This window comes from Daucus carota, chromosome 5 (genome assembly GCF_001625215.2).
Source record: "Daucus carota subsp. sativus chromosome 5, DH1 v3.0, whole genome shotgun sequence".
In the NCBI taxonomy this organism is placed as follows: Eukaryota; Viridiplantae; Streptophyta; class Magnoliopsida; order Apiales; family Apiaceae; genus Daucus; species Daucus carota.
In genome coordinates, this window is record NC_030385.2 from 32,812,404 (window position 1) to 32,836,229 (window position 23,826).

At 35.8% G+C, this 23,826-nt stretch overlaps 1 protein-coding gene across 1 annotated transcript; it reads right to left on the minus strand.

Moving 5' to 3' along the window:
* Positions 1 to 3,067: 3,067 nt before the first annotated feature.
* LOC108222943 (serine/threonine-protein phosphatase BSL3) lies at positions 3,068 to 19,871 on the minus strand. Its single transcript, XM_017396931.2, has 21 exons — positions 19,122 to 19,871; positions 17,403 to 17,463; positions 17,208 to 17,286; positions 17,042 to 17,121; positions 16,787 to 16,881; positions 16,599 to 16,698; positions 15,688 to 15,757; positions 14,030 to 14,131; positions 13,867 to 13,948; positions 12,739 to 12,918; positions 10,371 to 10,629; positions 9,974 to 10,208; positions 9,715 to 9,885; positions 7,804 to 8,042; positions 5,066 to 5,150; positions 4,869 to 4,967; positions 4,549 to 4,748; positions 4,388 to 4,463; positions 4,168 to 4,303; positions 3,946 to 4,085; positions 3,068 to 3,850 (listed from the first exon to the last, which is right to left on the minus strand). The coding sequence occupies exons 1-21, from the start codon at positions 19,510 to 19,512 to the stop codon at positions 3,767 to 3,769; spliced, it is 2,964 nt and encodes a 987-aa protein (XP_017252420.1). The 5' UTR covers positions 19,513 to 19,871; the 3' UTR covers positions 3,068 to 3,766.
* Positions 19,872 to 23,826: the final 3,955 nt, after the last annotated feature.

Genomic DNA, 23,826 nt, shown 5'->3' on the forward strand with positions numbered 1-23,826 from the left:
TCAGCAACATCGAGTAGAGACTTCAATAGCATAATTGCATGTACCCGAGACTGCAATTCTCCAATTTCAAAACGAATGCTAAGGAATCAAGAAAGTCAACATCTAATATTTGTTTGACACTCGTGGCCGAGAGTTTAAAATTCTCAACGAGTCCATACTTTTTCATTAGTAGATCTAGAAATTCAACCGCGCCATTTTGTTTCAAAAACTTGATGCTTCCAAAGATCACGAGTTTGATTTCTTGGACACTCCGGAAGTAAATGGGTTACTATGTTCGGGAGTATGAGTGTGCTAGTAGTCTAACCGGATTAGTCGGGGTGCACGTAAACGGTCCGGTGACTCTCGAGGCATTCGGGAATTTATCGGACATTAGTGCATCTCCAATGATACCTTGAAAAACAATTTTATCTTTAATTATAAAGTCAAAACTCATAAAAAGTGTCTCCAACCATTACTAACTCTATCTTCATAAATGAAATACTCTATTGTTTAGATTCAAATTTGAAGTTACACCGTAGAGATGAAGTAATAATAAAGAAAGCACATGCAACTTGATTTGACACATATTTCAAAATATGGAATTTTTATGTATGTGTAATTGTATGTATGTATATATAAAATATTTATATAATAGAGTTTGAAGTGATATTTAGAGTAATAGTTAGAGATGTAATAGTGATATAAAGTGAAAAAGGTGAAAATATAAAGATAAAATTGTTTTAAAATAGAGCTGTGGTTGGAGATGGTCTTAGGCTTCTTTGAGGCTTCTAGTTTTACGAAGAGCACGTGTTTAAGTTAACATCTTTTTATCATATTTGTCAAATAAATTTTCAATTATCAAATCTATAAACAAAAAAATCTGAAAAATTCATTCATAAGAAAATGTTTAAAAAGACTAGTAAACCAGCTGAGTAAAATGATGAAATAAGGTATTAACCTGGTGATTTAATAAACACACCTAACTTACGGCAGACATACAAGAACAGGTCTGTAATGTTAAAAATATCAAATGTAATAGAAAAAAAATATATTGAGTTGTAAATTTGGATACAAACATGTATAAATGCATATTTGGCGGCAATTTACTTCTGATGAATGATGATGCATTTGTACATCTCCACCGTCTCAAAATAACTAGAATTGGAGGGAATAATTAATTCATCTATCATCTCGTGAAAATTAAAAAATTGGCTGAAATTGACAAAAATATTAGTTATTTGAAACTAGTTCATAATTTCATATGTATTGTATTGAAATGAAATTCAAATTTTATTTGATACGAAAGTCCAAAACACTTTTGGATATCATATTCTAACAATGATTTTAATTTAAATATTACAATCATTCGTAAACATCCATAGTATAAATTCCGAAAAGGTCTTCAACAAAACATGCTAGAAAATAGTTAAGAATTAACAATTATATTTCTAATTTCTCAGCTTCAAATAAAACATTAAAAAAGTGGACAATCGCTGATGATCATGACATTCTTATTGGATGCTTCAGTGTTGTCCTTCATTTTGCATGTACCATACCATACGTACCCACTATTCCGGCTTGAGGCAGGGTTTGAGAAGGGTAAAATGTACGCAGCTCTGCCCCTACCTTTAAAGTAGAAAGACTGTTTCAGTGAAGACTCCCAGCTTAGTGCACAATAATCAAAAAGGTGTGTGATACAATATTATTATCATACCTTAACCCATAACCTTCTTCACATGAGACTTACCGAAACATTTTCATTAGCATGGCGAAATCCGATGGAGGAAACAATTGAAGAAATCAAGAACCATCACATTCACGAATTGCAAGAATGAAGGCGTGGGAGAAAAGAGATTGGTGCAAACCTCTTCCTAAAGCATAAAACCCTAACACTCAAAACCTCTGTAAACCATGAAACCGAGTCTCAACTACTCTAATACGTCGTTGCCAATCATTCTTGTCAGATGTCATATCCCCGTGAGATTTAAGGCTCCGAAGTCCAAACTTAATTGATCAGACCACGTGCGACAGGACCGATCTCTCTTTATCTCGCCCAGATGCGATAAGTGTTCAACTCTTCGAACCGGCGCTGAATTACATTTACGCCTAACATGTTCATAGCAACGTAAACGTCCCTCCCTTATTTTCTTAGGGATAAACTCAACACCTAAAAGACGTCGAAAAATAACACTCGGTATATGATCTATCATGATGTCACCACAAATTCAACGCAACATAAGCATTTCTGTTGTCTCTAGTCCACGTAGAAATCAGGGTAAATATTAATATTGAGGGGACTACTGACAATCCAATCCAACTCATAGGCCAATCAGAAATAACCGGAGTGGTTCGATAAACCTTCGAGTCAATTTTTACTTTGGACATTCTGGTCCTAAATGTCACCTTTTAGCATAAAAAAGTCTCTAATGTCACTATCTGGAGAAAGAAAAGTCCATAATATCTTTAAAAACACAACTTCATACTCCCTCCGTCCCCCTCAATTGTTTACATTGGAGGGGGACACGGAGACCAAGACAATGTATGAAAAATGAGTAAAGTTAGATGAAAAGTGGGTAAAGTGGTGGGACCTACCAATATTTAATAATAGATTTGAGATAGTGGAGGAAAGTAGTGGGTGTAATAGTAGTTTTTATTGTTAAATATGAGATAGTGGGAGAAGATAGTGGGTGTAATGATGAGAAAAACTTACTATTTATAGTAACGTAAAGAAATGAGAGGGACATCCCAAAATAGTAACCGTAAAGAAATGAGAGGGACAGAGGGAGTATCATATTTACAATATTAAAAAAACCAATTTTAAACTGTGTTTTCAGCCGCAACTTTAAGTCGTGTTTTTCCACCGAATCAAAACACAACTTGAAGTCGTGTTTTGGAATGACAATTTGGGACCATTTTTCCAAAAAAATGACATTAAAAATCCATTTGTCTTAAACTAGTGAATTTTAGGACATTTTCTCCCTTACTCTGCTCAATCAGAAAGAACCCATTTAAAATTTGGTATGTAAATACAAAATAGAATTTAGGCAGTGTTGTAAAACAGGCCCAGAACTAGCAATTTCTTCAAAGATACTGTCAACTACAGTAATATTGATTGCACAAAAATTTACAGGATAAATAAGATAACAAGGCCATGCTTATCATACGGCTCATACATGTAAGATGCTTATCTTCACACAAAATTTTACAAAATAATATACAAATTATATGAACAGATGCCTCTACGAAACTGACAGCTGAATATTCATTCCCAAGATGACTGATTTCAATATTATATCTCACATTCTCACCAGTTATATGGAGGCCCTAATGCTTTTAGGAATTTTTTAAAAAAAAATTCACAAGGGAACTATCTAAAACAGGGAAAACCACATTATATGGGACCATCAAGAACAAAAATCCACTACTCAACCCCCAAAAACAGTGACAAGCAAAAAGACTAACTTCTACCTGACTCGATCTCAAATGCACAAAGGCCACCTCGGAGAAACCCGCAGCATTTCAGCACATAAGACGCTCTGTAACCTTTCTGACCCGGCACGAGTTCTGAACTCATGTCTTTAATCTTTTATAGGCCTGTTCTATATGTGAGCTCGGACAGATCCATCTGCTGAAAACCTTTGCACCTCTAGCAGGAAAAGATTTCACAAGCATGGGAAAACTCTCGAAAACCCCTCCATATGGCTTCATGCTATAAACAGAAAACCATATATTCCAAAATGGCAACATTATCCATGATGGTGCAAGGGAACAACAGGAAGTAAATCCTCTAAATCCAAGCAAGTGAACCTCTATCATTGGCAACTTGTGGACGGCCCCTTGTGGGTGTTGGCGGTCTGTTAGCATTAAGTTCCTAATACCACCGTATAAAAATGGTGATGAGATAGAAAAAAAAGTTGAAAAATAAAGACAGGGTCACTGATTGTATATCACTGAAATTAAAGGTACCTGCATCCATGTATCTTCTATGTGGCGTTCAGGTGATTCTTCAGGTGATAAAAGTGCTGGTGGCAATGGATGAATGAGTTTTGGAACAACTACCAGATCTCTACCCAAGACCAATATTGCGCCGGCATTATTTGCAGTACCTGAATAAACAGCACCAACTGAATAAAAAAAAATCGAGCTTTTTCAAAGCTACTCCACAATTACTTTGAGGCAAGAACATACCACAGTAATTGGTGGCGGAGAAAAGTGTGATTAAATGTCCCTGTGCAAAACGCTCAAACCCATCCATAACACATTCATGTGCTCGCACAATCAATTGAAGATCATTGTTGCTGCAGAATTCCTTCACGCGGTCAGGCTGAATCAACGACCATTACAGGATGAGTACTAAACACAAGACATGAAGAACTCGAAAGAATCTGATATATGAAACAATACTAACCCCAAAGGTAACCAAACCAGGACCTCTTGCATTTGGTCTTAAGCCTTCAACGCTATCATTTTCAGTAGGATCAGACCTACACAAACAAAATTATCAAGTAAGATTACCTGTATTAAACACAAATACAATCACCATGTTGATAGCGAATGAGATGTACCAACCATAAAAGATCCATGAGAACTATAGAACCTGCTTCCATTGTGATTGGACGCTGAAGATTTTCAATCTGTTCGATGTGATTTATTGACCTTCCGATACCCCCATGCATACAAATTATCTTTTTCTCAATTAGAGCTGCCAAGGGAAGCCAGTTGAACAATCGGTTTATTCGATGCCATGCCCAAATCCCATCTCTCTCGCCCTATTTTATACATAAAATAGTCAATATAGACGTCTAGAAAGTGAAAGATTATAACAACCAAAAAACTGACATATACTGGCATGGACCTGTATGTTATAACATAAACATATCGTAGCATACCATGCGCTCAATACATTCTATTCGAAAGCCGAAAAGGGCGTTAATATCTGCAGCTTCATGATTTCCACGAATTAAATGTACATTGAGAGGATACTCAACCTGTTAACCAATTAATAACACATCAGCAAATAGAAAGAAAGGGTAACAGCGGAGCACTAGAATAACTTGAAAAGGGTTCAACAAACAAATGGCAATACCTTCAAAGCAAGCAAGAGAGCAATAGTTTCCAAGCTGTGCTGGCCTCGATCAACATAATCTCCTAAGAAGAGATAATCGATATATCTGATCATATATAATACAATATTAGAATTACAAAAATGATGTCCCACTCTTTCAGCTTATCAAAAAGGGATATCAATTTATGTACAACCCAAATATAAATCTTCATTCTTCAACATGAAAATCAAAGCACATACCCAGAGATGCAAAATGGAGAGAAATGCTTATAAACTTACATTTCTTAAATTTAAACAAACACACTCACTTACGATATTATCAAACTGGCATACATAGAGTTCACCAATAACATGTCCATTTCAGATAGAGTAACATGTAATAAGAAGGCTCTCCTGTGATGCAGTAAACGATATTTGGTGGTGCTAAATATTAAACCAAGATACTTGGTGCTTGGGTCTGATCCGAACAGATGAATATGAGGGGGTCTTGAGTCAATCAAAAAATAAATGGAAACTGGCCAACATGATATTCTTTGCTCACTGCATACTTAAATCAGTTTGAAAATTTGAATTATTTCTCATATATGACACATACTGTTCCAAAACATTTACTCTTAGGAAGCACCGACTCGGGTACGGCGACACGGGACACAGGACACGGGATACGGGGATTCGCCAAATAGCAAAGAGTCCTGGATACGGGACACGGCAAAAAATAAATAGTATTTATAAAATATATAATTTATATATGTTGAATATTAAACAACTTCACACTTGAAATCATTGTCCCACTCGTATATTTATATAATCAAGTGATCTTTAGCAAATAGATATATAGAATGTATTTATATATAGGCTTTTGCATATGTAAACAGAGAGAGATAGCTAAATAATTATATACATATAGAATCTGTATACATATAAAAGACGTCTGGTATTAGGCTATAAACATTACTGGGCCTTTTTTAAAGTTGGGCAGAGGTTTTGGTTGCATGTCGGCTGCATTTGCGTTCCGACACGCCACATGGCGTATCGGATACGTACTCAGCCGTGTCGGTGCCGTGTCCCCGTATCAGCCGTGTCCGACACGCATACGGCAGCCTTTTTGCCGTGTCCGTGCTTCCTAGCTCCAAGATGTAGGGGGGACAAACACGATGGCACATGTCAAGCTCAGATTTGCATTAAGGTTCGTATTCTAATTCAAAGTTAATTCAAGGATATTGTGACTTTCTATTCGTAAGGCATCACACCAAAGAAACTAAAAGTTAGACCGCCTACAATTAATATGTTGCACTAGATTCAAACTATATGTGATTCGATAATATAGCTCTACTTTAAAGAATCTGACGATTGAAACATTGTAATATAAATATCAAGTGAAACACAATCAAAATGGAATACGAATATGAATCAAATCGACAAGTCAAAACTGGTCATGTATTCTGTAGCGCATGTAAGAGCAGAGAACAATGGATCACATATCACTCCTAATTATTAACAACCTAGAAACCAGTAGCCACAAGTATGGTACTGTCAGGCATCATATTTCTCTTTAACTAAAATATGCACACTATCAGCGGGAAAAAAAACGCTAGATGACTTAACCCTAAGTTTTTGATGCATATGCAGGGGCACTACAATGTCATACAGCGGAAAACTGACTCATTTTAGGATTTCCCTCATCCAACACTTTTTTCCCGTTGGACATATGTTACTAATAATCGATTGTTCTGGACCCTATGTTACTCGAACTCTTCATTTTGCCTCGAAATTACCCGTGTCGGACTCTCGACACTCAGACATGAACACTTGGACTAAGGACACTTATTTTGCGCCAAAAACCTGTATATTTTTCAAAATACTACCGAGTCCGACACATGGACACATATCCATGTCAGACACTTCTAGCCAAGGCTGAGCACATAGTCGGGACCAACACCCTATGTGTGTGTGTGTGATAGAAACCAAAATTAAAATAGAAACTAGAAAAAAATTTAAGCCCTTGGATCAATCTAATCTAATGATCCCCTAGAAGGCACCATACACAATTAAAAAGACACCTTAAAATACACCCTCCCATACATAACCCACATAATCCCCTCGGTTTCTAATTAGAATTTTCACGTCATTAGATGAGCTTTTTTTGAAATCTGACTTCATTGTATTTTTCTCAATCTCCTAACGATCAATTTTCATACCATATGTGCTATATTTAAAAGCGATTGAGGAAATTTTTATTTTAGTTTTTAGTTTTTATTTTAAGGAGGTTTATAGTGGAGCAAGACCCTATATATAAGAAAATGAAGCGGGTCGATTAAGTAACCGAATTACACAAGGAACTGTAGGTTTTCTTCTTACAATTGCTACTGTAGGTTTCCTTTTTACAATTCTAACTGTATGTTTTCTTCTTAGTATTTGGGCTTAGGAAAAAAATAGTAGTATATAGTTCCACTTGGTGAATAGTGCCTAGGCTCGCTTGGGTCATTTTGTTCACTCGGCTTGTAGAAGATTTGTCTAGTGGAAACACGGAAAATTTGCTAACTATATATCTGTGTGTCTGAATCTCATTAACAGCGAATCATGATCAGGATAACGGACCTAAATGTTTTTGACTTTGGAAACGATTCTCTAGCATATAGAAGAAACTATGATGGCATTTGCAAAGCACGAAGGTAAACCAATTTACTACCCAAGAGTTTGACCTTTCGAGTATCAATATCAATATTACAATTAAATTTTAAATATCTAGAAAAACATACGCTATATCTCCAGCAGTAGATGGTGAGCCATATTCATCGAATAGCCGCATAAGGTCCCCAAACTGCCCATGCAAATCGCCAAATATCTTGATTGGAGCCCTAAGCTTTAGTACACTTGGCTCACTCGTAAATATTCTTTCAGCACTATCACACAGATCAGCTATTTCGTTGCAGTCCAGGAAAAATTGCCGCCGTACAGGAGGTTTCCAACCACGTGGTTTCAGTAGATGCGCAATTACCTATAAAGCATAGTACTGAATGTCACAGTATACCAGACCTTGTAAAATAAATTATGTGTTTCAGCTTTCACACAATAATAATTAAATCTATGCAAATATACATGTTTCGAGCAAAAGGAATAAGAAAAAGAGACTTGGGAGGAATCCATGGTAGAAACTTGAATATCAGTTTCCTCCAACCAAAAACCAGACAGAAGTGATGATGATGATGATGATGATGATGATGATGATAGAAAATTAAACAATTATGCATATATGCCTTATTTTAGACAAATCATCAGTTAGAAATTGGGAGTTGGGACACTCTTGCTTATAAAGGCAAAGTGTGGTCATCCTGTCAATATATGGACAAAACCATTATTATTTTTAGTTTTAAAGTAACTAATATCATATTGACATTATCATCTAGTGGCGACTACACCTCCATGAGCACCTGAGTCCCTCATTTGGGTTCCTAGGTTACATTATTGGCTATTCATCCCAAATTGGTAGACGACAGGAGATTTTTCTGCTCACAAGCACAAGGACCAAGGTTCCCCCTCTCACAAGCAAGCAAAGGACAGCATGAGAAAGTGACAAAGATGCCACAATTTCAGCAACTTTTGCCCTAAATGTCAAAGTTTTGGACCTTTTCACCTCCCGTGACACATTTCGAGTATGTGTATCACTACAATGTTTATGTTTTTCAGAAAATAGTATGCATTGTCAATATTGTGTACTTATAGACTTGCACAAAACATAATTTGTAGAGGTACAATCAGTCGATATGCATGATCAATACTGTGTACTTAATGACTTGGGCACCATATATCTTGTAAGTGCCCATTCAGTCGATATTCATCCTGCTAATGTGCAAACTTCTCATTATCGTAAATCACAACCAAAATAGATGATTGTGCATGGCTTGTATTAGCCCTTAGGAACTCCAAGTCAATGCAATAACTCAACCATCAAGCTACAGCTGAATTTGTTTATATTATATAATACTGATGCGTATCTTATATACGGATGTAGAGGGCCCAAACTTAAAAATGCCATAGTCAGGACAAAAACTATATAATGTGGTGAAAATTTGGCGACCCGGACAAAACCGAGCAGAGATCTAATCCAACAAATACAGTGCCTAAACTTCTTGGTTTCCTGTGAATGTAAATGGCTGGCACTATGATTGTCTCCTTAGACTATGACCCTGTTTGGCAATTAGCGGTTAATTGTTAGCGGATTGAATTAGATGTTTTGACGAGCTAATTGAAGTAGATGTTTTGACTAGCGGATTGAAATAGCTGTTTTGTGTTGTTTTGTGTGAAACTGTTTGGTAAATAGTTGTTTGATTAGATTTTTGTGCTTCAACTACACACATGCCAATCCTCTAATCCAAAAACTCCTCCAAGTAGCTTTTTGAATATCAGCTTTTTGAGACCAGACCGCTATTTCAATCCGCTAGCTACCAAACACTAAAATTAGCGGATTCACCCAAACCTCTAATTTTCTCTCAAACCTCTAACTTCCAAACAGGGATATATGTTCTAGCAATAAATGAAATGTAAGAACCCGAATATAACAGGTCAACGGAACCTTGTGAAATAAGTAGTATAATTATCCTTATTAATGGTGGATGTCTAGATCCAATCTCAAAATACCATCAACTAGAAGCCTGATATAATTTACCTACCTTTTTGGGAACACTGTTTATAGACATCTGACGATCTAAAAGTTTCCTCGCTGCTGTTGCATTTTCTGGTGTACCATAGCTTACTCGTCTGCCTTCATTCTCAAACTGATCAATTGAAAGCTGCCTTACCATACCACCTAAAGCTCCACCAGTCTCTGCAGCTATAACTACCTACAGGTGCATTCAAAGAGCGATCAGACTGAATTCTGATGAAGCAAATAAGCAAGGAGAAAAAAATCTAAACTAATTTGGTACTGACAGCTCTGTGATGCAGCCTAACACCGGCTGGAATGGAATTGTTTACAGCCGACTCAGGCTTAATAAGCGTAGATATCTGTTTCCCACTAGGAGTAGCTTCAGCCCCTCGATCCCTGTCAGGCAGTTCAACTTCTCCATTAACCTGTCGTGCTTTAGCAGCAGCTAATGTTGCAGTAATAGCTTCGGCTTCTGCTGCCGATGCCTCAACCAAGTACTCCACTCCTTTGCTCAGTCTCCTGAACATAAAACCACATTAAGCTACCAATCTAAAGAACAAAACTGTCGACTCATAGTACAATAGTAAATATAGATTTAACAAATACATTGAGGAATAAGGGCTATAGCTAAGCAATGGAACAGACACCTAGAAAGTACTAATTAATGTGTTAACTGCATACCTTGTGCCTGGGTGCATGGCGTTTTCAGTGCTTATATCTGTATACATATCCCCGTTTACAGGGGGTGCAACAGGATTTCCAAGCACCACGGCACCATCAGAAGGTGAATCAGAATTTGGTTGTGCCGTTCTTTCTTCAATAAACCCATATCTCCCAGACTGCACATTTGATGCAGCTGCTGCTGCAGCATGTGAGGCTGCACTTGTCGTTTCAGCTGCAGCCAGATCTTCAGCGACTAATAGGTCGTCTAGCAACACACCTGTGGGAAAGACAACTCATGTCAGATTACTTAGTGTAAGCCAGGAGATGTCAACCACTGTCAAGTAACCACAGCTGCTAGCAAACAACAATTATACAGAAAGAAGAGATTAATAAAACTGGGATAATATTTGTTGGACATATTGTAGAGACTAGACAGAGCTTGTAACCCAAATTATGCTGAAAGGTCAACTTGGATAATAGCTAGATGGAGACTCAACCATTGCAGGTCATGCTTATATAGTTATTTCCACTAAGGTAGAAAGATTTCACGTTAATACTAATATTTTTAAATAAAAGCACTAAAGAAAAAGAAGGGGATGCTACGGATCTATATTATGGAAGTGCTACAAAAGGTACATATGACAAATATTTGAGGCTCTGAGTGACGAAAACATATGTATATAATGAATGACAAACATCTTACCAACATAAGAAGCTGTGAAGGTGAAGATATACATCACTAAATATGTGTTCACCTAGTACTTGCAATACATCACTAAGGACTACTATACTTATTTAGTTTAAAATTTTGAGATATAATATGTATTACCAATGTAAGAAGCCATGAAGGTGAAGATACACATTTAACTATAAGAAAAGAAACACTTTATAATAACAAAAAGAAAATAAAGAAACACGGTAAAAGTGTAATCCCTCGGACCTATTAAACCCTCTTAGGTAGGTTCTAGCCGACAATAGCTTTGCTTTAAAAATATAAATCTAAAAAGTAAATAAATACACCCCAAATCTCCTAATCTTTAAAAACTTAAGACAAGAGCCTTCGATGAATTTTCTATTTACTTTTTTCTCAGAAACCACTGCACAAGATATTTAATATAATATACAAACAAAAAGGAGTTAAAAAAGCCGTGTCAATTGTATACACAAAATACACAATGCAAATTTCTCGAGCAAACCTTTAATTTTTTGGTATCAATTTTAAAGGATTTTCATACAAGTTACGGATAAACAATTGGCAGAACCAGCACAGAAATTAAAGGTCACGGCCATTTTTTATTTCCTTTTAAGATGGCTCTTTTCTCTAATTATGTTAAATATATCTTCAGTTGAATAACGAAAACACTTCTTATTTTAACTTTATACTGACATAAACCTGAGAATAATAGAAATAATATTGACACAAACGCATGAGCAATAGTAGAAAAATAAAGAGAGATGTAAAAGTGTCAGGATCTGGTACTTTCCTGACCTAGTTTGAGACTTTGTTTGGTGTTTTCTGTGTATATAAATGCAGAAATAGAGTAACAGCAGAGAATTGAGAGGAGAATAGAGAGAAATAGAGGTGAGAAGCAGAGTTTAGATGAGAAGAGAAGAGAATTCTAGAGAGAGAAAGCAGTTATAGAGAGAGAAGCAGAGAGAGAGAGGTTTTGGAGGCAAAAGCCAATTTTCATATCATATCTGCAAATGAACATTACACCAGTACTTATAGCTACTAACATAACAGACTTGCATACTCATACAGCACAGAATGACTATAGTACCCTCACTTCTATTACTACTACTATATATTCTACTAATGCTACTGCAGTTGCAGTGCAGTTTCCTGACAAAAAGCAGGCATTTAAGAATCACACAATCACAACACATAAACAAATAATGAGTCGGTATATCAAAAACAAGATCACGGTGTTTCAACTTCACAAGGACAAATTAACCTGAGAATGATACTAATATTGAGAAGCAATCAAACAAGTGACTAAACTTACCTAATGCATCTACCAAAAATGATATACAGCATTCCCTAAATATATGTATTTACAAAAACAAAAGGGGATGCGTAAACAAAATATGAAGAACTACTGGGCAAAAATTAAAAGAAGGCTTTTGCAAAGTTAATAATCACACTAAAACATAAAGAAGAAAAACAAAATTCAGGAAAAAGAAAAACTAATGCAGAAACAAATTTAATCTAAAGGAAAAATGGCTTACAAAATAACAAGAAACAAACATATATTTTATCAAATCAAAACTTAATAGTGCCCCTACCCTGCTGCCTGCTTTGCTATAAGAAAATTCAGTACAAGCAGTATATTCCGACTCAAGAGATCGAACTTGCAAGTTTCTAGTTTGCAAATAGCAAGCTTACCTCCACGCAGTCCACCATAGATATAAATCAAGTCACCCACAGCTGCAGCTGCGTGCCTACAGCGCCTTGTCAATTCAACTGCAGCATCTCCACCAGCAGCATCCGCACTGTATCTCCCTGTCCTAGGACTTGTAACAACAGACTTAGAGTCACACCATACTCCTGCTGCAGTATCCAGAACTGTACAGACCAAAAACACAAGAAAATTTTTCCATCCATCGAATTTAGAATCCTACCATCCAGATATACAACCTTAAAAGTATATGCACACTAAAGTCAAAACCAAGTGGTAACTCTACTTATCCAAGTACTTGATAAAAACTTGTAGGATCCAAATAGCCACACAAACAAACTACAATATAGTCACAAATTAAAAAAACACTGAACTTAGACAACCGGTGAACAAGCAACTTATTTGTGACATTAACATTGTGTTCCAGATTTTTTGCCATGATAGAAAAGAAAAGAAAGAGAGATATTAAATTTCTCTAGCGTGTTCCTGAGTGATATTTTGAGAAAGAATGGAAAAGAAATCTAAAGATTTGGAAAGTCTATAGTATATTGTTTAAAAAAATTGCTTCCCACTTTTGGGAAGATTTGGAGAGAAGAGAATAACCAATTTTACATTCTTTTCTTTTCTTTTTTAAACTCGGGAACACAGCGTAAGGCCATGAGATCAGTAAAGCATTGGCATTGTTGAAGGTATGGTCAACTCAATTAGAAAGGAGCATAAAGATTTTCTAGAGACACGTTCTCCATGATAAATGATCTATAAATTTTGCGAATTTCCACGAGATAATTTGGTGGTCATCTCAAATTGAAAAAACCTAATTCAACCGACTACTCTTTCTCAGGTTCATACAGATAGTTGTTCTCAACCACTGTTGATCAGTAAAAAGTCAATATTCAAACTAGTATGACACATGAAGAAATATTGTGGCATTTGCAATCTCAAGACCATTGTCCAATTTAGTAAATCTAAATCTTGCATGAAAAATGCTTATGCTAGACTGCTTGACTGCAGCTCCTTCCACCGACCAGATAAGCATTTGAGTGAGCATGATATTAAAATCTCTCACAAATGTACACGGAAATTTATCTGAGAGTTAAGTAGTCCAAGATAGAAACCTGCAACACTAGAAGAGTCCTCTACCATGCGCCCACCACCAAGCGCCCCTCCAGAAACATGAAGACGGGCATTAACAAAAACCTAGCCACCAATATAAAGAATTAAGCTTCTGCATATAATGAGTATTTAAAGGACAAAAGAGATCTAGCAGAGATGACTTACAGCTGCATGTTGATATCTAGGAGATGGTGAAACACCAGGAGCAATTGCCCATTCCCAGCGACCATCTCTATGTTTTGCAAGGCCATAAGCGCTGGCCAGTGGCTGAAAAAATCAAAAGATGCGAGTGAAGTTCTATCGTTTTAACAAGAGCATTGTTAAATAATAGCAACAAGTTAAAAATATACCAGTAGTTTGCTGTAGAAATAGGGAGAGATTATGGGGAAAAAAAATTTAACATCTCAGAACTTCATATAAGCTGATAAAATAATTACGATTTATGACCAACAAGTTACTCCAACCTTTAAATTAAAGGAGCAAAACAAAACAACATATAGTTAGTCCATGGAAATGATATAATAATTACAGCGCTTTTTTATTAAATTTTATACATTGTTGTGCAAGTAGACGGATACTACTGAAAACTAATTATAACAACCCCAAATCACTGATTAAATTAGCTATCATGACCAACAAATTGCAAACGAAGAAGTGCTATCAACCTACTGCTCATGCATATATCTAATTACTATAGCTACTCCCTGTCCCAATTTGAGCGAGCTAGTTGAAATTGCACACCATTAAAGAGATTGTTGCACTAATTTACTTCCATTTATACCATCAAAAGGTGAGGTAGATCTAGAAGTTGACAACTAGATTGACAGCTTTATCATAACAAGCAACACAAAGTGAAGGTAATACTCCCTCCAGTTTTTCTCAAAGTCTGAACCTATTGCGCCATATACATCACTTCTTTCTCAATACATTTGTTCTCTATGCATTTCTTAATAGAAATTATAATTACCTCACAAACTCCCACTAGGAACCAAGTCCTTAATTCCACCAAACTCAGTTGTGTTACTGTATACAAAAAATTCCATTACCTTTCTGTTTAAGATGATAGAAAGGATAACACATGATAAAAGACACGTAGTGTACTTCAACGATATTGCTGTAGTGGAATTATCAGGCATCGATTCATTAAATTCTGGGAACTCAAGTGAATTACTTTATACAAACGATAATGGACATGGATTAATAAATGTCATTTTGAAATAATAGTATATGTCTTAAAGTTAATTTCTTCAAGTGCTAAAGTTCAAATATTTTGGAACAGCCAAACGAGGGAAGTGGCTACTATTTAGCCTGCCAATAATCTGTGGAGTGGGAAGCACTATATTAACTAGATAGAGAAGTAGCAACTCAGCATCATTACAGTCAAATTCAGATAACTGATTATTCTATATAGGGGTTGTATTTTATTATCGGACTCCCATTTTTGCACAACTAAAATAACAAACAAGGAAGATGACACAACTCGTCCAAGTAGAACAAAGATTGATAACGTAACAAAAAAATGTTATCAATAGTATGCAAAAGGTACATTAACAAAGTAATTCGATGGGCGTGAAACAATTGTACAACCAGAGCCTAACTGCACTTGGTACACAAACAAGAATATACTTGTATTGCCATAACTGGCGTCTTCTAAGAAGATGGAAGAAATGAAAGTCTAAATTGCCCCTCATTCCAAATATACAGCTAAAACCAATATCGGAAGGGAGAATATATTATCAAAATGACAGAGAACTGCAAACAGGCATCACTGAACAAACTTGTAAACTACTAAAAACAAATAAGAAAAAAAGTACAACTCTTACCACACTGTTAGCATCCCTCCCTCCACAAAGCAGCAAAAGTCCATCAGAGCGTGCACTTGCAGTAGCATACCTAGTACACAGAAGTGGCTGATAAGTATCCAGAAAATTTTCACCAAGTCAGTCATAGCTGTTACAACCACTTGGTTTTAAAATCAGGTTTGTCCAAAACACCGTGTACCCCTAATTTTATGTTCTGTTGTTTCTTACTGACATTCAAAGCAAGTATTGCATTACTATGCAGCTTAGAGTAAGAAAAGAGTTGGCACTAGGACTATAACCTTCGAATTCAGGGAATTTAGCACAAAATTGTGCTCCAACTAAATCCTAGTGATTCCTTGAGAAGTTAAGATATTCATCTCATTCCTTATTTTTAAGGAACCACAATGCATTCATTGTTTTATTTTTATCAATAAAAAATTTACTTCCCCTCCTTTTCTACACTTCTATTCCCCACAAGTTCCCACTTGCTAGTTCGTAAATATTGTTTTGATAATATAGAACAAGGATTAGGAATGTTGTTGGAGTCAATTTTACAAAATAATACCCCAAATCACTAGGAGTCCTATTTTTTACTCCCTCCATCCCTCTCTTTCTTTACAGTTTTTCTGCATTGCTTGGCACGTATTTTAAGGTGCATACAAAATATAGTTTCATAACTTAAATTAAAATTTTTATTTTTTTGTATAAATATTTTTAACATTAAATTTTATTCGAAAAAAAATACTTTATAGGAGTCTTACAAATGCATGCCAAGCCCCCGTCCCCCAAGGTAAAGAACCTAGGGGGACAGAGGGAGTACTATATTTATAACAAAACAGACAAGGAAATTGCTGGACTTGTTCTAGTTGACAAAAATTGTTTTTCTAATGGATATTCTTTTGCAAAACATGAATTAAAAATAGGTTATTTACATGCATGGAGGTGGACCTTCCCCTTCAGGTTCCAATTTCCGCCATTCATATGGCTTGGCAGCTGTATCCAGGGCCCATACGTCAGCAAGAGGTCGCTTTGCTGTCAACAATTTCCCCATTATCGTCTGTTTTAGCATTTATCAAGGTACAATATTACGATAAAAGCAGGAAACAGGACAGAGCCTAACCATCATTCCCGCCAATTGCCATCAGATATCGTTGCCCAACCAGAGCCATGACATGCCCATAACGAGGCCCAGGACCTGGGCCTTGAACCACCACTCTAAAATAAAAACATTTAACAAACAGGTATGCCAATTATTTGTTTTAAATATGCAACATATACATGCATCAGAGATATACATAAAACCTTCCATTCTTTCTTAAATATAATGAATATGCTACATACTCATGTATAGATAATCACTCATTTATAATTTTACCTATGCCATCGTGGCCTTGGCTGAGTCAGGTCAAGAACATGGAGATCCTCCGCAGACAACCCAGCTGGACCAATTCCACCCTGCATAAAAAAGAGAACTGATGCTTAAAAGACAACAGCCTATGCAAGCAGATAAGCTTCAAAAAAAAAGCAAGCTCTTTACAAACCTGAATCACTACCATAGTACCCACAGCAGTTGCCACATGAGCAGCCCTTGGCGTGGGTGGTTCTCCGAATGGAGTGATCCTACAATTTTTGTCACAGCTCATTATCAAAATGACGGCTATTTTTACTAAAACTTACCAATCATATAATGGCTAGGGAATAAACACAAAAGAGCAAAGGCTCCCGGAGAAACTTACCTAGACCATTTGTTAGTGAGAACATCATAACAGTGAACGTCAGATGTTGCACCAGCTAATCCTGTTACCAAACAAACCAAAAATGGTAGACTCGGAATTAGTATACTTCCAACATAACAGCCTGTTTAACAATATACTATAAAAGGCAAAGCATATTATTTTTCATCAAAATTAAATAATGTTTCTTATTATGGAGCACATCCCGCAACCAATTTGTGCTAAACAATATAATATTTTGTAAACAAGGCTCTACTGTAAATTAACAAATATTGGCAGCTACTGAAATATACCACAATTACATATAAGTAGCTTACTTTTTAGAATGGCCTATTAAACATAAGCATCTCACTTATGAAGGTCCATAAAATTAACAAGATGAAAGCCTTCATGTGGACAACTAACAAATGCCTTATATTTAAGGATGAATAGGGGTAGTGTACAAACAAATATAGTAACAAGTTTAAGGTTTCAATGATGTTCCATCAGTTCAGATGAACACAAATTAGTTTTCCTCCTTGGACAAAGTCCTCAATAATATATATACACAAAGCAAAATTGTGATGGAACTTCGAACTTAGAAGACACACGTAAGGTTCTTAATAATAAGATAACTTGCCACCGGGGTTTGTAAATAGATAAGATAACTATAGCAATTACATCTTTTTTTTTAATTCAAACAGCTCATTTTTCTCTGTTTTACCCAACTGCGGTATCCCCTACTCCCCTAGGGCAATTAAATGAAACCTAATTGACATCTGTAATTTTTGATGCTCCAACAAAATCAACTCAGTCGGTAACTGGTGATCAGCCCAAGGGAGCTACTAAATGTCAAAAATCTTAGCTAGAGGATAACAAAACAGCTGAGGGAAGCATACTAATCACATCACGCAACTATAAATAGTAGGTTTTTTATCAAACACGGAAAACCTCTGCAAAGGGAACAATAAAAACCTTAAAGTGTATTGATAATTTTAATATCCTGTTCTAGCACAGCCAATATCGTTACAACATAAATGAACATCAATAAAAATAGACTGAACTGAAATGTAATTTTAGCATAATGACAAGAAAAAGAGCAACTATATAATAGACATTGGACTAAATCTTGATTGGAATTAAAAATATAAATTTATATATATAAAACCTTACAAGTAGTTGAGGTAAATGACTAGATGATATCAAATGACATGATCAATCTTTCATCAACTTTTTTGTCGTGTCCAATAGCGACACCACACAGTTGAATACATGTAGACAAATACAAACAAAACAGCCATGACAAACAACTTTAAATTAGCTAAGCAGCTTCAGCCACATCAAAATTTCAAAAGTCCTCTAAAAATCAAAACGATGTAATTTACCACCTCATAACAGCTCATTCAAAAATGCAGCATATCCAATACTCTCCGGACATAGCAAAATAAAAACTAATATCTTCCGCAAACCGACAACAAACAAATTGTTAATGCAAAGCTTAATTAACTCAATAAATTCAAGATGAATTTTAATATCACAATTTATAACCAGTAAGTATAAAAACATGTCATTAAATCAAACAATCCACATTAAAACATAACTAGACAACCTACATTTCTGCAACGACAATTTCACAATATAAACAATGTACACGTGCAAGCAAACAAACACATTCAAACTCCCAAACCGCAAATTAGGCAAACAAACTGGGAAAAATTCAATTGATTTAAAACCACAACATACTTATCCCAGCACTTCCCGCAGACGTAGGAGTGCCAGAACCACCACCAGCATTCCCTTCAAGAGCAGTAGCACCCCCGAACAAAATCAACCTAGGTCCAATATAGCCGGGACTCCCTTCCTCCCCAACCGCCGCGACAGCTGTCAACGTGTGTCCACACCGCGGCCCCGGTCCATCCTCTTTCTTCTCCAAAATCGCATTGACAACCGAATACGTAGGCGCGTGTCTGGGCCCCGGAGCACCAGGTTGTTGAGATTGTAACGAATTCGGTGATTGAGGCTGAGCTGGCGACACAGATCCCAATGAGGTTTTGTCATCTTCATCGTGCGGCTGAGATTGTTCGGGACTAGTTTTGTTTGGGATCGCCGTGTCCTGATCGGTGTCAACATCCATAACGTGAAACCCTAAATTATCGAGATCGGAGAGATGAATTTACACAAATCGCATGAAATTGAAATGAAAATTCGATAAATTAGGAACCCTAGGGTCAAATCGATTGGTTAATTGCAGTGAAATTGGGGAGAATTTGAGCTGAAATGAAGATTAATTAGGGAGAATCTATGTCTGTGTGTTTGTATGTATATGTGTGTGTATTTTAGAATTGTTTTATACTTTGTGAGGGTGTTTTGTAAAGTTTCAGGGGGTCGAGAAGAAGAAAATGAGGAGAAAAGGATGAAAGCCAAACACTGCCTCCAGGTGGACTAATCTCTTTTCTCTCTCTTTCCCTGTATTTTCGAATTTGCATGTCTCTTTGGGAAATTGAACGTCGAATTTATTTTTAAAAACATAAAAGTAGCAAGGTTTAAAAAAGTCTCCAACCGTTTTGCAAAAAAAAATAGGGAAATTAATGAATATACAGTTTTTTAACATTTTAATTTCAAAAAAACTGTATCCTTCAAATTCTTGCAACTTTACGTTTTTTGAAAAGAGAGGGTTAAAAGATTTGCAAACATATGAGCAGCATCTCGTGTCCCATCTCAGTAGCATCTCGTCTCTCTCTTGGCCACAATATTTCAGTCTCTCTCTCCTTCTCTCCTTTACCTCTCGCGCTAATCTCTTTCCCCCTCTCCTCGCTCTCTATCTCTTTCTCTCTCTCACTTTTCCCTCTCTAGATCTGTGCTCCCTCATTATTTCTAGTTGTTGTCTCTCTTCTCATTCTCTCTCTTGTCAAAATTTCAATTAGAGAAATCGAAAACGAAACTAAGCTTAAGGTATCATATAGGTGTATCTATATAATTGTGTGTATATGATTGTAGTGTGATTGTGTCGATTGGTTAAGAGTATTGATTGTTAGTTGGTCGTGGTTGTTGATTTTGATTTTTGTAGTTGCTTTTGTGGTTGATTTTGTGTTATTAGTATAGGCTCCGCAGGGGTACTATTTTCGTCATTTGCAACCACTTGCAACTTATTATGCAACTATTTATAATTTTCAATAGATTTTTTTCAAAGTTGCATTTGTGGTTGCATATATGGTTGCTAGCAGTTGCAGATGTGGTAAAAATAAATAAATAAGGACATATATGAAAACAATTCACTACGTTTAATTTTTCTTAATATGTGTGTTTTTTACAAATATGAAAACTAAAAATGGACAGATGGGTAATACTAATTTTTAAAGTAGTGGATCATCCCTCCTCTCTCTCTCCGCACACATTTGGTGATCCTTTCGGTAATAATATTAAATTACAAAATATTCGTCTTGTATTCACGAATCAAAGAGCTATCAGCTATCGCCAGAGAGGTGTTGAGGTTTCATCTCAACCAGGCACGAAAAATAAAACAGCTCTTGGATGGTATGGATATTGAAGGGTACAGTGAAGGTGCATGAGGAAAGAAACATCGCGGTTTGTTATTGGCGATTTTATGGACTTAAATTTTTGGATTTGCAAAGTTTATTCTCTCAATAATATATGTGACCAAGATGTCCCTGTCAATTTAAAAAGGTACGTTTTTTTCTCGATTATCTTGTTGTGGTCAAAGATTAATGGTGGTTGTGTGTTTTATTGCTTAAGTTGTTTGTTTTGTATATATTATGATAGCATATCTACTTCATAGAAATCATTTTATGATTTTGTTCTTCTAATTTTAAGGTTGTATAGATTTGTTAGGTTATCGAAATCATGGATTTGTATTTGTTTCATAAATTTTGCTTGGAATACTTCTTAGATCAGGTCGCGATATTTCATGACATGTTTTTGTCTTAGCCAGATTTGTTATAGTCGGCCGAATTTATTTTGAAGTCAGGTCCATTATACTCGTACACACTATGAATTTGTTGGTTTGGTCAAGGCATACATGCAATTTTTTGGTCATTCGCGTTTCTGGATTCGTTTTAAAGCGGCTGCTCTTGGTCAAGAAGCCATTAACTTTCAAGCTGACATGTCTCAGAGAATGCGATGCAGAAGCACAAATGTTGTTCCTGTATGGATTCAATCTGTCTACCCTCTGCCTCCCTCGTAACTTTGTTTCCCTTTATTCTTCTTTTGCACTTTCCTACTTTAACTTCCAATTACTGGTTGTTTTGCGTGGTGGTTTGAGTGAGTTGTAACCCTTCCTTTAGCAACTAATTTTATATTTGTTTGTTGATCCTTAATTCTAGTAATATGGTATATTTTATATATCACAATTTTACCACGCCTGAATCTTCCATCAGTCCTACAGCTTTTTCCCCTGTAAAATTCTCTACTCTATTGTGTACCCTCCACTTGTATGTTGAATAAATATATTTAGCTGCATGTTACATTCCTTCTTTCTCTCTTTCCCGCGCATACAACTGTAGCCTAGGTTTTTAAATTCTTCCTTCTGAAATCACCCTCTTCAACTAAAAAGGTTTTCACATACTGCAAGTAACCTCATTGTTGTAGGAATAGGGGATTTATTTCTCTACACTGTTAATTGATACATGTGCCTTTTAAGCTTCATTTTTCTTTTATTTAGTGCAAAGTCGATAGAGGCGGAGGGTGTTGGTGATATGACTGAGGGTGATGGTGCAAAATTGATGGTGATGAAGAAGGAGATGATGGTTAAGAGGCAGAGGAATCAGACATTGAGAAAGGAAGATGAGAAGATTCCTTTCAGGGAGATTAATAAGAGGATAAAGAGAAGGAGGGTAGCACAATTGTTGATGGAGCAGAAGATTCATGTGGCTGATTGACATTAAAGGCTTACATAGAGTTTTAATTAACATGACTAGAAGATGGATTTTGAACTTTCGTCTCCGATGGTTTCTTAATCTATATTTATCGATTATATATATACTGATGTATTTATGGATAATCATGAGGTTGATTTTGATTTGTTCAGTCGAGTTATAATATTATGGAACGGGTCAAGAATTTTTGAGTCAGAATCTTTTTTAATTTAATTTTGATTAAAAAAAATATGTGTAATAACATGTGACAATAGTTGGCAGAGGACCATTAAAAGTCAACTAACAGTTAATGATTATACAAGTTGATTTATGTTTAGTGATTTAATTGAAAGGAATTATTATTGTAATAATCCATATTGCAAATTTTTTGAATCTGCCTGCCCAGTATCTAATGTACCCCCGCAAAAGCAGCTTCGCCCGCCCGCTTCTCTTTTCCTGTAACTGCAAACTAAGGACGACTTGCAAGCTGAGAAGGACTTCAGTTATGAATTAGGTAATTAACCCTTTTACAGACTTATATTCTGCGTATTCTTATTTAGTCTAATTTAGAATTCCTAAAGCGGATGGATGATACTAATTCATGTACTGTACTTGAAACTTTTTTAAAATAATTGTACTTGAAAAAACCAGAACTATGAATTTGTTGGTTTGGTCAAGGCATACATGCAATTTTTTGGTCGTTGGCGTTTTTGGATTTGTTTTAAAGCGGCTGCTCTTGGTCAAGATACCATTAACTTTCAAGCTGACATGTCTCAGGGAATTTAATACAGAATCACAAATGTTGTTCCTGTATGGATTCAATCTGTCTACCCTCTGCCTCCCTGTTAATTTTGTTTTCCCTTTAGTTTTCTTATGCACTTTCCTACTTCAACTTCCAATTACTGATTGTGTTTCATGGTGGTTTGAGTGAGTTATAACCCTTCCTTTACATATAATTTTATACTTGTTTGTTGATCCTTAATTTTAGTAATATGGTATATTCTATATATCGCAATTTAATACTCCCTCTGTCCCATTTAATTGTATACGTTTCTTTTCAACTGCTCGACACGCATTTCAATGCTCTTATAAAATATAGTTACATAACTTATTTTTGAGATTTTCTTTTTATGAATAAAAATATAACATCCAAACTTTAATTCAGAAAAAGAAAATTTTAAAAATAAATTACACAACTACACTTTACAGGAGCATTAAAGTCCATGCTGCGTCCCCGTCCCCCAATGTATACTACTCAGGGGGACGGAGGGAGTAGCTTTTTTCCATGTACAATACTCAACTCTATTGTGTACCCTCCACTTATGTTTCGAAATAACTATATTTTGCTGCATGTGTAATACCTTCTGTTTCTCTTTCCAGCCCATACAACTATAGCTTTGTTTTTTTATTCTTCCTTCTGAAATCACTCCTTTCAACTATAAAGGTTTACATATACTGCAAGTAACCTCATTGTTGCAGGTATATGGGATTTATTTTTCGCGGCATCTGATTTCTCTACACTGTTAACTAGCTTTATAGCCTGTGTGAGGCACGGGCATACTCTAAACATTTCTATA

What these genes read in the sequence shown, in the direction of transcription:
- LOC108222943 (XM_017396931.2), bottom strand. Translation starts at nt 19,512, where the DNA reads ATGGATGTTGACACCGATCAGGACACGGCGATCCCAAACAAAACTAGT. An exon ending in GTTCTCATGGATCTTTTATG is followed by an intron (nt 4,464 to 4,548) that starts GTTGGTACATCT and finishes TTGTTTGTGTAG; the next exon opens with GTCTGATCCTACTGAAAATG. An exon ending in TAGAAGATACATGGATGCAG is followed by an intron (nt 3,851 to 3,945) that starts GTACCTTTAATT and finishes CGGTGGTATTAG; the next exon opens with GAACTTAATGCTAACAGACC.